We start from the raw sequence: 13605 nt of genomic DNA, 5'->3' as shown, positions 1-13605 counted from the left end.
AAGAAATACTCTGTGGTTTTCTGTATTGCTCTATCAAAATGAAAGATTGCTGATCCTTGTGTAAGGCCAATTACCATTTTCACAATCTATGAGATCATTCTATAGTTACCTTGAAAATCTGTTCAAGTAAAAATTTAAAAATTTCAACGAGAGAACTATGTATATTGTTGTAATAACATTTACAACCTAAGTTTTCAAATTTTTAAATAGTTAAATAATGATGGAGCATATAAACTAACGACATTCACCAATACCCATCCATAATTCTCAGAAAAATTTATTTTCTTTTGCTCTATTCAAAACTAAAATGAGAAATTACTAGTCAATTCCTTAGAATGGTCTTCAAATAACATACTTTGTTTAAAGGCCATATTTTGTAGTTATTTATTCAAATTCATTCAAAATTGTCCTTTATATTAATAATAACACACAAAATAGCTGCTAAAATATAAGCTGCACTGGTGAAAACACAATGTTCATTTTTAAGAGAATTAAAAAACTGAAAATTAAAATACAGGAAAAATGCTTAATTTGTTATCTTACTTATAATATGCAAGTCCTTTTCCAGATCGAATAGTGAGATACCACAGGCATGTAAGCATTTTCTGGCCAGTTTAAGTTGTAATTCTTGTTGCAGAACCGGTTCAGTGCTTGTGGCAAATATTCTGACAACAAAACCATCCTAAGAAAAATAAAACATCCACAGCATTACATTACATAAAAAGGTCGTTCAAGGCTCTACAGTCTATCTAGTAAAAATTAAACAATTTAAGGAAAAGGAATTCCATTTACAGTAGTTAAGATTCAAGGTACTTACATCTCTTGAAGCAGCTATCTGATTAATATATTCTCCATCAGTGAATAAAATATTTTGACCTTCAGTGTGGCAATCTGTGCAAAAGAAAGAAAAAGTATTTCTATTATAATACAAGCAAACACCTCACAAAATGAACTTACTCCTCTGTTGAAGTCAAAATGAGAGTTCTCCACGCAATAAGGATATACTTAAACTCAAAAGGAGACTGTGTTTTTTAATAAAGAATTACAAATTAGCAGAGACTAACGAATTCAACTAATCATACTTATTACATTTTTGCTTATATCTATAAATCTTCCATAACCAAGTACCTGAGATCTCACCTAATTTCAAAGTGAATTAGTATTAGATACAGTCTGATAGTAAACATGCACCACGATGAACAAACTATAATGTTGGTTACGATCATTTCAATACAATCACATGCAATAGAGGCAACACTCTACTCTCAGACATACATCATAGTCATTAGTGTCACAGAAAAATACAGACCTAAAACTTCTGTATTTAAGGTCTATTGTGTCCAACTACAGATATCCCTTGCTTTATAAAATGGATGATATTCAAAACCACTTGTACATTTCCCACTTAGAAATTCAATATTTATCCACAGCATTTTTAACCTTTAGTGTGCTCTAAACTTTTTAAATGTTTGTCCAAAACAGAGCATACAAATATATGCTTTTGTATTTATTTTTGTCTCAAAGCAGTCATGTATCTTGGCTAGAATACCGTATTTCATCAATACTGTATGTATCTCCATAGAATAGTACACCATATACTTTGATCAAAATAATGCATAAGCTCAATTGTAACAAGGGATACCAGTATTACAGAAGGACCACAGGAATATGTGTTAGTGATTACTACTAAATAACACAAAACTACAAGCAAAATCAACATCTAAGTGTAAATTCTATCCTTTTGGAAACACAAATTTTCAGCAAGCAAGTATAAAAGCACACACACACATACTTCCCAAAATAACTGCAGAGAACTAGGATGAATCTCTCCATTAATCACAATATCAAAACAAAAATTAACCTTTTATTTCTAGTTGCACCTGAATCAACAAAACATAAAATTCTGATTTTGGAATGCAGTAATGGAGCCCATCCGAATAAGCTGGATTACTCTATATCTTTGCCCAGAGCTTCATACTAGCATACTTCCTTATCATAAATATGCAAAACACAGGCAGACCCTTACCAAATAGAGAATTCAGGGATCACAAACTGGAAATAGAAACTGGGAGACAAGGCCCACTGGTAGCCCAAGAGACTTGGTAATCAAAGAGAGGAGAAATCAAAAGAAAGAGTTCCTAGTCCACTGTACAGAATACAAAGAGGCGCAAGAAAGATGCTTCTCAAGCTCTAAGCAGTAAGATTTTAAACTAAAAAGCAAAGAAGAAAAACTCATTATAATTTCAGATAAATGCAGGGTTGAGGAGTGAAGCGGCGCAAGAAGAGTAGCAAAAAGCCTCATGCTCTGAGGCAACCTGTCACCAGACATGGAGAGAAAACGACATAAAGACACAATCTGTAAGGTCAGCCGAGGTTTAAAGAATAAAATGACAATTATTATGGGGAAAAGTATGTTTTAAATTCATCAAAACTAGGTTGAAATACTTTTTAAATAAACTGTTCTGTAAGACAAATTGGAACATGAAGCTCAAGGAATTACCTGATTCATGTCAACTTGAAACACAGTATTCATTACCATCTATAAACCTGACAATTTACTTCTGCTCCTTGATTGGAAAGCTAAAGAGCAGAGTTGTCCCTACCCAGGAAAAAAAAAAAAAAGTGCTATTTAATGATAATTCAGTACAGGTCAAAGAAATAAGAAAATGACAAAAGGCTTCTTCAGGCTTGAGGGAGGAGTCTTCTACCAAGTGATTTCAAGATTTTCTCTTTATCCATCATGTAATATTTTAAGATTGTATCTTCAGGAGTGTATCAAGCAACATCCACCAGTTCTGAAGACAAACATAGGACTATCTTCCCGAAGTTTGGTTTATTCTTCACCATTGATACAGCACACACTTATAAAACACAGAAAGCCAGGCTGGTATTGTTCAAAGTAGGATTTCACAAGTTAAATGAAGCAAAGGGACTTAAACTGAATAAAGACATTAATGAGTAATTTTTTATCAAGACAGAATAAACAAAACAGCTTTAGGCATATATTTTCAAATTGTCTTCTCAGTCACAGTCTCTATTAAATGTACAGGGTTTCTCAGAAATAAATCCTTTATATTAATACCCATCTGTTATAGCAGAGGGGATGTGACAACTTAGAATTTTTCTTCTGTATCAGTATCCTACAATGACTGGCACAAAGACAGCACAACAGGAATGCTCATTATAGTGTAATTTATATAGCAAAAAACTGGAAGGCTTTCGTTCCCAAACATTAACCAATGGAATATATTTTGTAACACTTAAGTGACATTGTAGAAGACTACTTAACGACCTAGAAATATTTTCTGAATGTAAAGTGAAAGAGATAGATTTAAAAAAGCAATATATAGAATATGATCATACTTTTTTACAAGTATGGACATATACACACAGGAAAAATATGAGAAAGATATTTACCAATATGTTCATAGTGTTTATATATGGGAAGTGGAATTATAATTATTTCAATTCATTCTTTTTTGTTCATATGATTTTTATACAATAAACATGATTATTACTTTTAACATATATATAAATATGTGGCTGAGTGTGCCTGTTATTAAAAAGTATTTTTTAATATTATTATTGTCATTATTATTACGACCAAAGACATGGCCCAGGAGTTGTTATGAAACAAAACAAAACCCTGCAGACATATCTGATAATAGATGGCTATTTACAAAATGATTGTATTAAGTCTTCTGCTTTCCAAAGCTGCTCCATTTCTGAAATGGACATGAACTGTGGTATTTACTTTAACAGAGTGTCATGCACACTAATTTTTATCTATGTATAGGCAGTAAGGTTCAAATAAATGTTTGATGAAGTTATGAAAACTGTATTTAAAAATTAACATGTAGCCTGGGAGCAATTATTCTTCTCAATGTACTCTTCAGAAGTAGCTCTGACTTTCAGATAGTCAAGTACTTATAAGTAATACTGCTTACTATAAAATTATTGACAAACACATTAGATATTCAAGATTTTAATATGAACAGCTTCAGAAAGTATCAACACTGCAAGCAAATTCAAAGACCTTACAATAAAGAATATGCATTTTTCCAGCATTTGACAAAATTTGAGACCTACTGCCTCAGAATTTAGCAGTGATTTAAGTGAATATATAAAGGCCTCAAAATTAAAGCAAAATAAACTGTGTCCAAAGACCATTATCAAAGCATTATTAAGACACATAAAAAGTATAAATGATGAAATAAAAAAAATTCCTGACCCACCCTAAACTCTGTGTCTCTGAAATTCCTTTAAAATAAATAAAATAAAAATAAGGAGGAAAACCCAACTGCACTGTTGTTAAAGTAAAAATAAATAGAAGTTTCTTTATACTGTGTCATATGAGAGCCAGAGTCCTGATTTTATAAGAACAACACAGTAACATCAACCCACTAATTCAGCAACTGAGAAAATCTTGGTGGGGTGAGATCAAAGATCAGTCCATAGATGGCCAAGTTTAAAAACAAATATTAAAACTTGTTATACTACATTTCTATGTTTATTGATTTCACATGTATTAACTTTATGTAGACTATAAAATGCTTTGTATGTCAAGATTTTTTAAACCCTTTTATAAACAAGCACTATTACTTGCTAATCATTCTTTATGTGTTTAAAGCCTAACATGCACATTTCTTAAAATAGCTTGTGGGAAAAAAAAAAGACTATTTCAAACATACCTGGTAACATTACAGTACCATCTTGCTCCAGTGTTTCAGGGCTTATCCTTATGGCTGTCATGCTGTGGTTATTCACATCTCTATATAATAAATAACCCTGATAACAGCAAAAAATTTTCCTGTTAAAATATTTTTTATTACTAATTCAGCAGAAACAGCAGCCATATAGTTCCATACTACAGGTTTCTGAAGTACAATAATTCATCAATATTGATGCCTAAAAGATGCTAAAGATTAAAAATATAAGAACATTCCTCTCAATTAAAGGAAAAGTCACACATTATTGAGAATTGATTTAACATATTCCCAGAAACATAATTAGGTATACTGAACAGGACAGTAAGAGGTACAAACATTTTGTTCAAAATGACCTTATCACTTGCCAAGTCAATAATATAAATGGTCACTGTTACTTTAACAAATAATTTAAGAAAAATAAGTATTGAGTTTGCTATTGGAAAATGAATAGCGTATGGTTTTAGGTGGTACGATGTGCCATTGATATACTTTCCATGGCATTATTTCTTAGATAAAACATGGTAGAGTAGCAAATAAAAATTTGATGAGATATTTTAAACTAGGTTAAACTTGTAAGAGACAATTACTGAGAAACTAATTCGTTATTTAAAATTTAATTTCAAGCTGGGTGTGGTGGCTCAAGCCTGTAATCCCAAGACTTTGGGAGGCTGAGGCAGGTGTATCACCTGAGGATAGGCATTCGAGACCAGCCTGGCCAACATGGTGAAACGCAGTCACTACCAGAAATATAAAAATTAGCTGGGCATGGCAGTGGACACCTGTAATCCCAGCTACTTGGGAGGCTTAGGCAGGAGAATCGCCTGAACCTGGGAAGTGGAGGTTGCAGTGAGCCAAGATCACACAATTGCACTCCAGCCTTGGCGACAAGAGCAAAACTACACCCCCCCACCCCCCCAAAAAACAAAAAGTTTTAATTTCAAAATCTCCCAATAGTTGATACAGTAGAATTATTCTTAATGTAACAATAAAAATTTCCATAGTTTTCAAAATGCTTTCAAATATCTTTAATCATTTGATACTGACAACAAATCTCATGAACTCAGCAAGGCAGGCAGGCATGCAGGGAAATCTTTATTCTCTATCCTTATACAAGAGAGCTTGGGCTTCACTGCTCAGGTGGGTATTGTATAGAAAAAAATATTTCTAGCCCCTCTTGTCTACCCTTCATTTGCTTTTCTCCATAAGAGGAGTAGTAATGTAACCATCTGGCTGCTGACCTCGTAAAAGGCTGACACTCATCTGGCTATCTTGGTCAGGAGATAAGATCACAGCATTAAGAAAGACACACAGGCCCAGAGTTTTTCTCTCTTGTGAGTCTCTGCACATTCTCCATGCAGGTAGCTGTCTACCGAGGAGGCCAAACACTGTTTCTTAGAAAGTATTGAATCTAGACTAAAATGAAAGAATTTGTGGTAAGAAACCCTAATTTGGCCTCAGGCCATGTATACATTTCTAATTTAAACGTGCCAATGAGGCTGGGCAGGGTAGCTCAGGCCTATAATCCCAGCACTTTGGGAGGCCCAGGCGTGTGGATCACTTGGGGTCAGGAGTTCGAGACCAGCCTGGCCAACACAGTGAAACCCTGTCTCTACTAAAAATACAAAAAATTAGCTAGGCGTGGTGGCACAGGCCTGTAGTCCCAGCTTCTCAGGAGGCTAAGGCACAATCACTTGAACCCAGGAGGCAGAGGTTGCAGTGAGCCGAGATTGTGCCACTTGAACCCAGGAGACAGATGGTACAGTGAGCTGAGATTGTGACACTGCACTCTAGCCTTGGTGACAGAACAAGAGTCTGTCTCAATTTTTTAAAAATGTGCTAATTATAAAGGTCATCTTCAATTCTTATCTAGAGGCTCATTTAAACAAGAACTCCAAAGAAGGTAGGTTTATCCCCTCTTAAAGCTAAATAACAGAGGACCAAGTAAGTTAACTGAGTTGTCCAGTCTTACACCTAGGAAGAAGCAGGGCCAGAACTAAAATGGAACCTCTTGCGAGTTCTGAGCCAGTGTAGTTTATACTACACTATACAACTGTTATGGCCTTATTAGTAAAAATATATAATTTCAGTTTAAATAGAAGTGATATTATTGATTAAACAAGGACAAATCACATTTTTAAAAGATAAGAAAATTTTGGTTAATTGTAGATATTTTCTTACCTGAGCATATCCTAACCAAGACTTTTTTTCTTTTCTGTTTCTGATGCGGGATGTGGAATTGTATATATGGCCCTGAAAAATAACAAAAGTTAGTCTATCGATGGTTTCATAATTAATAGTCAATGAAAAATAATGCAAATGGGTGAATATGTAATGCATGTATTTCAGTTATGGTTTTCAAATAAATATTATTACAACCAAATTAGATCGTATTGTAAAAATGAAACTAGAAACACACAGAACAAAATTCATTATGGTTATAACTCTGTATAATTAAAGAACTGTAAAGAATCACTTTACCCTAACTGTTCCACTGTATCCAGAGCCGATTTTATATAATCCATCCTTGCATAACAGATAAAGAAAAAATCCATCATTCTGAAGTAGACATTGGTCATCTTCATCAACAGATATTTCTTTTAATGGCCACTTGTGCATTAAGGCTGCTTTCTTAATGCCATTACTAAACCAGTCTTGAATTTGAATTTTTCCCACCAAAACTGCTTGTACACTTCTCTGTAGCGAATTTAGAATTGTTGGCACCTGGTCAAAAGAGAAGAAAAAAATGAAAAAACATGCTTAAATGTTACAAACACAAGATGAAGATACTTTGGTAATAGATCATCATGTATAAGACAATAAATTGCTCAGAATGGTATTTTGCATGCCAGCAAAAAGTACCAATTAAAAGTTCATCTAAAAGATGCAAATTTCAAGGAAGGCAGCCTTCCTTACTCTTGGGATTCCATGTCTTCACCAATTCTGTAAAATCTTAGCCATTATTTCAAGTACTCTATCTCCGCAAATCTATTATTGGCTTGTGAAACTCAGATTGTATTACATTGGATTTTCTCATTCTCGATCCATGTTTTTATTTTATCTTCCACATTTCTCTCCTTGTCTCTCTTCTGTACTCTAGATAATTTCTTCCTCTATCTTTCAGTTCGCCGTCTCCATCTTCAATCATATTATACAATAGTTAACCCATTATAAGTTTCTATTTGAAATTATTTTTCATTTCTAGGAATTCAATTTGTTTCTTTTCCTAATGTCTGACTACTTTTTATATTCTCACTTGTTAATCACACTTTTGATATTTTCTTCTATACTTTTAACCATATTTTATATATTCATACACATACACATTCTATATCAGATAATTTCAATATCTAAGGATTTGGCAGGATTGATTATATCCTAGTTGTTTCTGCTCTCAATAATGGTGCCTTTTTTATTAATTTGTTTCTGAGCTCAAATGCAATAATGTTTTATCTGCAGAAAGCCTTTGAAGTCGAGAGTTCAATCCTCAAGAAACAATTTCAGTCTCCTTCAACATGGCACCTTGCAGTACTACCATGTCTACTCTGCTTTCAACTCTGTTAAGTGCTCTGGAATAGACAAGTAATATGCATTTGGGTGCCAAAACAACTTTGAAGATGTGAAGAGTTATACACATTGATATGGTTTGGTTGTGTTCCCACTCAAATCTCATCTTGAATTCCCACACGTGGAAGGGGCCTAGTGGGAGGTAACTAAATCGCACGGACAAGTCTTTCCTGTGCTGTTCTCATGATAGTGAATAAGTCTCATGAGATCTGATGGTTTTATAAAGAGGAATTCCCCTGAAAAAGCTATCTCTGCCTGCTGCCATCCATGTAAGATGTGACTTGCTCCTCCCTGCCTTCCACCATGATTGTGAGGCTTCCCCAGTCACGTGGAACTGTAAATCCATTAAACCTCTTTTTTTTTTTTTTTTTTTTTTTGTAAATTGCCCAGTCTTGGGTCTATCTCTATCAGCAGCATATGAAAATGGACTAACACACACATTCTCAGGGAAAGCTTTTCTCCCTCTACCAACAGTCAGGCCAGGAGAGTTTTGTGAAATGAAGTTGGTATATAAAAGGCCAAATCATGAAGAGCATCGTAAGCCATGTTAAGGTAATAGGCTTTAATATGGTGTTTCAGCTACAGTCGAGGATGTAGTGATGTGACAGGTATGTGGAGAACCACAGCTATTGATTCAGAGGATCAAGTAGTTTTGTGTAGTCTAGCTGTTGAATAAAATAGTGGAGACAGATAAGCCCTCCAGTCCTATCTCTGTTATTTGCCAGCTCTCTACGCCATAGCTAGCTATACACTTTGCCAGCTCTCTATGCTGTATCTATACAAAACTTCTTTCAGCTTTCAAATATTCTACTCTTACTCTCACCTCCATGCCTGAGCCTGTGGATATCTAGAACATTCTCTCTCTACACCACCAACACCAACAATTTCTCCTGGCTAATTTCAACTCATTGTTTAGATCTCACCTTATCTCACTTTCCATGAACATAGTTTATATAGTACTGCTATGAGCTCTAATGGCAGCCCTAAGTCTCTATACAAAAACAAATCATGTCAAAATTCATAAACTCATATGTTGGTAGTCACTATGCTATTAAAATCTGGTATATGGTATCTCAATACTTGTGCTATTTTATTACAATTCTTAAAATATTTGTATATTTTAAAGGTATATTTAAACATTTGCCAAACTCTGAAAGCATGCCTAAAGAACATAGCTTGAAAACCACTGTATTAGAGCAACTTCAAAATAATTAGGGACTATAAAAAGGGACAAAAGGATTCCAAGCAAGGGAGAAAGAAAGGAAAGAGCAGAAAACTAGAGTAAGGGAATGGCTCATGTTTGACCAGGAGAGTTCAAGATCACTGAGTAAGACAGAAAATGAACAATATCCTCCTTTTGTTATCTTTGGTCTGCTAATAACAGGATTCAGGTACCCCTTCCATCTGCTCTGGGGTTTCCCAAGAGGCCAGAGAAGAGTAGACAGTCAGGTCTTGAAATCATAACTTCTTTCTCAATTTGCAGAGCCTTCCCAAATAATTATGTCAATTTTGTCTATAAGAAGGATTATTTTTCCCACCACTAAAATGGTGAAGAGTTTATTTGTTCCACAACTGAACACTAAATGCCTAAAATGTTACATATATAGCCGAAGCAACTCAGAAACAAATCAATTCATAAAAAGTCATAATTAACCAATCAAAACTAAGTCAGATTGATATCATATCTTTTTCTTTCAATAGAGAAAAGATATTTAAGACTATGAAGGAATTCCATGCTAAAAATTTCAGGGAAAGATGGTAAGAGGGGAGAACGCAGAGAGCAAGACAACAGCAAGGAAAGAGAAGGCGACGGTGTTAACGCAACGACCAGCTGAGAGATTTAAGAGGTCTGGAAAAAACTCATTTTATTATATTTAAAGCTTTGGCATTAAACAAACATATCACTTAACCGAAATACTGTAGGTTATTTATATATCAATCTCGGACAGATCAAGCTACTATAATGAGCGAGAAAAAGCAGAATTCCTACTGACAGAAACTGAGATGAAACTGCGACTTGGCATCTTATAAATTTCTAAGCAGATATAAATATGAAATACCTGAATAGTTTGGCAAGCATGGCTTCCATTGTTGGTGAGGATAGCAGAGATGGCCTGAAGTGTCCTTCCTGTTTCTCCCCAAGAAGCCACCAGACTAAAGAGGCAAGCGCAGGAAAGTGCTGTTAAGGACTGTCCTGTGCTGTCATTCATCCCAGTACTTCGAACAGTGATTTCCAAAAGAAGCTGGAAGAGAGACTCTGTGGATAAAATAGAATTCAATTATATTCATCCAACATACAGAACATTATATGCGTATATTTATTTATTTTAACTTTGTCTCGTTATAAACAAAATTTAAGGCATCCAGAACAATTATTCTGCATTAGTTTCTCTCTAGTTACTCTTTTTCCCAAAAGTTAAAATATTTATGGAACAAGGGCCTTAAGGACATTCAGTTCAACTCCTTATTTTTCCAAGTAAAAAAAGGAAATCTAAGGTCATTTAAAACAAGTTTGCTTAGAAGCAATCACATATTCAAGAAACACATCTTATCAAGTAATAGACTACTTATCATACCTACTCTTTTAGATTAGGAGGCTTCTTGAAATGTTAAGTGCCCAGGAAATTATGTATATATTTTCAAAATAATAGAAACATAAAACATATGCCATAATGCACTTTAATATAAAATTGGCTATGTCATTAACATAACAGCAATTCACACTTAAAGAGAGAGGATGTAATTCATTTATATCCTAGAAAAACCTCCAAGTCAAGAGGACAGATATTCTCCTCTTTTAATAATGAAATTGAGACATGGGCTAGTTAAAAATTTTTTCCTAAATCTTAAAGTCAGTTAGTAGCAAAGATGAAACACAGACACACACACACACACACACACACACACATTTTATAAGCAGATGTCTCCACACAAAAGTCCCTGAACACCTACATCCAAGATTCAATCAACAGATATCTGGGTATTTCTTCCAGAGAAAGGAGATTTAAAAATCCTTAAAGAGTAAGTAACAGATGGAGAGAGAAAAAGAGAGTCAGAAAAACTGAGAAAGATGAAGAGAAGGAAAGGAAAGGGAGAGAGGAAGGAGAACAAGAGAATGAAGAGTAATGTACTGCAATTCCCTAAAAACTCAAACACCACTTGTGGGTTACCTGGTAATTCACAGAAACCTAGGTGCCCCTACCAATCCCTCATCTTCCACAGCGAACCCCAAATTAAGTCCTGTTTATTTTACTTCCTAATTGATAACTCCACTTTTCTCTATCTTATCACCATCTTTCCAATCCATGCTATCATCATCTCTTTTACTAAAAAGTGTTAAGAAATTATCTCTTACCATTCACTTTTGCCCCAATAACCAGGGAGAATTTCAAACCAAAAATCAAATTGTCTACTAAAAATCCTTTCACTCCTTTGTTAATTCCTTCCTCCCTTGTCTTCCTCTTCCTCTTCTTTCTCCCTCCCTCTCTTCACTTGTCTGTATATCCTATAGTTTCACCTTTTCATCTATCCTTTCCTCTACCTTTTCCTCCAGCTATCCTCCCTTCCCTCCATCCTTTCATCTACCCGTTTGTCCATATTTCCATCTACCCATCCTTCCTCCAATTATTACCCTTCAGAGAGTACATCTGTCGATTATTCAGCAAATATTTACTGAACCCCCACACATTAGCAACTATTCTACATTGGGGTATTGGCAAACATGACAAATAATGTCTCTACCCTTTCAAAAGGTTAGGTTCCAGTGAAAGAAAAGAGTCAATAATTTAAACAAATAGTAAGGCTATTTTAAAAAGAATATTCTTACTGTAACGAAATAGAGAATGACTTTCCATTCCTCCTAGTCCAATAATCAAATTCTTTAACTTGGCCTGTAATATTGCTCTTCTTTTCCTGCATTCTCATTTCTGTCTCAGAGCCTTACTGCATGCTGTTCTTTCTGCCTGGAAGATTTATAATCTAATTCACTCCCTCCTATTCACCCTCCAAATTTCAAATGCTATTCAGGGAACCTATTAAGGACTCTCAGAAGAAGCCCAATGCAGCAATGCGTGCCTATAGTCACAGCTACTTGGGAGGCAGAGAAAGGAGGATCACTTGAGTCCAGCGTTTGAGTCTACCCTGGGCAATGTAGTGAGACCCTGTCCCTAAAGATAAATAAATAAAAAATTTTTAAGTTGAAAAAGAAATCTTGGCCAAGCACAGTGGCTCATGCTTGTAATCCCAGCACTTTGGGAGGCCAAGGAGGGTGGATCAACTGAGATGAGCCTAGCCAACATAGTGAAACCGTGTCTCTACTAAAAATACAAAAATTAGCCAGGTGTGGTGGCATGCATCTTTAGTCCTGACTACTCAGGAGGCTGAGGCAGGAGAATTGCTTGAACTTGGGAGGTGGAGGTTGCAGTGAGCCAAGATCCCACCACTGCATTCCAGCCTGGGCAACAGAGTGAGACTCTGTCTCAAAAAAAAAAAAAAAAAAAAAAGGATTCTCAGAACTCCTTCTATTCTCCTCCATGTAATTTATCTGCATTTGTAATAATACATGTATCCAACTGTCGATGCTAAGTTCCGTAATAAGAGCAATGGCATCACACATTCTTCGCAGGTAACAAAGGTGGCGCTATTACATTTCAGTGAACACTTGAGAATATAACACTCTAATTGAACAGAGATGTATGTAAGAAAATAAATTTTTAATAGATGATTTAAAATAAAAAAAATTTGCAGAAAGAAGCTTGGTGTATTCTAATCATCAAAACATTCCACAGAAAGACTTATACAAATATACACATATTTTCATGAATAACATGAAAACAACCAAATGGGAAAAAAAGAATAACCAATGAGACGGTGATATTACATTAAATAAAAGAGGCCAGGCAAGTTTCAACAGAAATTTAGTATAAAAGAACCAAACTAGTGCTTTTATCTTTAAGCTTATTTAACAAAATAAAAAATATAAAGTGATAATAAATCCCTTACATAGAAAAATAAGTCAAAACAGTGATGAGATCAGAAGTAAACACTAAAAGGATGGAAGACAGACCAAAGGCAGTAGAGCAGAATTTGAAACTTTGTATAAGAAAATAAAAACGAACAGATTAATAAGGTGAAAGGTTTTTGGTATTTGTGGGTTTTTTAGTTTTTGTTGTTGTTTGGTAGAGAGGAGGTCTCACTGTCACCCAGGCTAGACTGCAGTGCAGTGGTATGATCACAGACCACTGTAGCCTCAGACTCCTGGGCTCAAACAATCCTCACACCTTAGCCTCCTGAATAGCACTCATTGCCATGCCCGTTTTTCTTTTTTTTTTTT

General features: G+C 34.8%; 1 protein-coding gene across 12 annotated transcripts in view; it reads right to left on the bottom strand.

Annotated features, from left to right (window-relative positions):
* The window catches only part of MYCBP2 (MYC binding protein 2), a 281569-nt gene that overhangs the window by 220595 nt on the left and 47369 nt on the right, over positions 1–13605 (bottom strand). For all 12 annotated transcript variants that reach the window (XM_074387566.1, XM_074387567.1, XM_074387568.1 and 9 more), the window contains 6 exons: positions 10334–10530; positions 7188–7430; positions 6888–6959; positions 4692–4788; positions 818–891; positions 544–682 (listed from right to left, as the gene is read on the bottom strand). In XM_074387566.1, the coding sequence (XP_074243667.1) occupies positions 544–682; positions 818–891; positions 4692–4788; positions 6888–6959; positions 7188–7430; positions 10334–10530 (822 nt within the window). The remainder of the gene's footprint in view (positions 1–543; positions 683–817; positions 892–4691; positions 4789–6887; positions 6960–7187; positions 7431–10333; positions 10531–13605) is intronic.

Source organism: Saimiri boliviensis, chromosome 16 (genome assembly GCF_048565385.1).
Source record: "Saimiri boliviensis isolate mSaiBol1 chromosome 16, mSaiBol1.pri, whole genome shotgun sequence".
Lineage (NCBI taxonomy): Eukaryota > Metazoa > Chordata > Mammalia > Primates > Cebidae > Saimiri > Saimiri boliviensis.
Note: the sequence above shows the minus strand (reverse complement) of the source record. Positions and strands in the feature narration are given on the sequence as shown.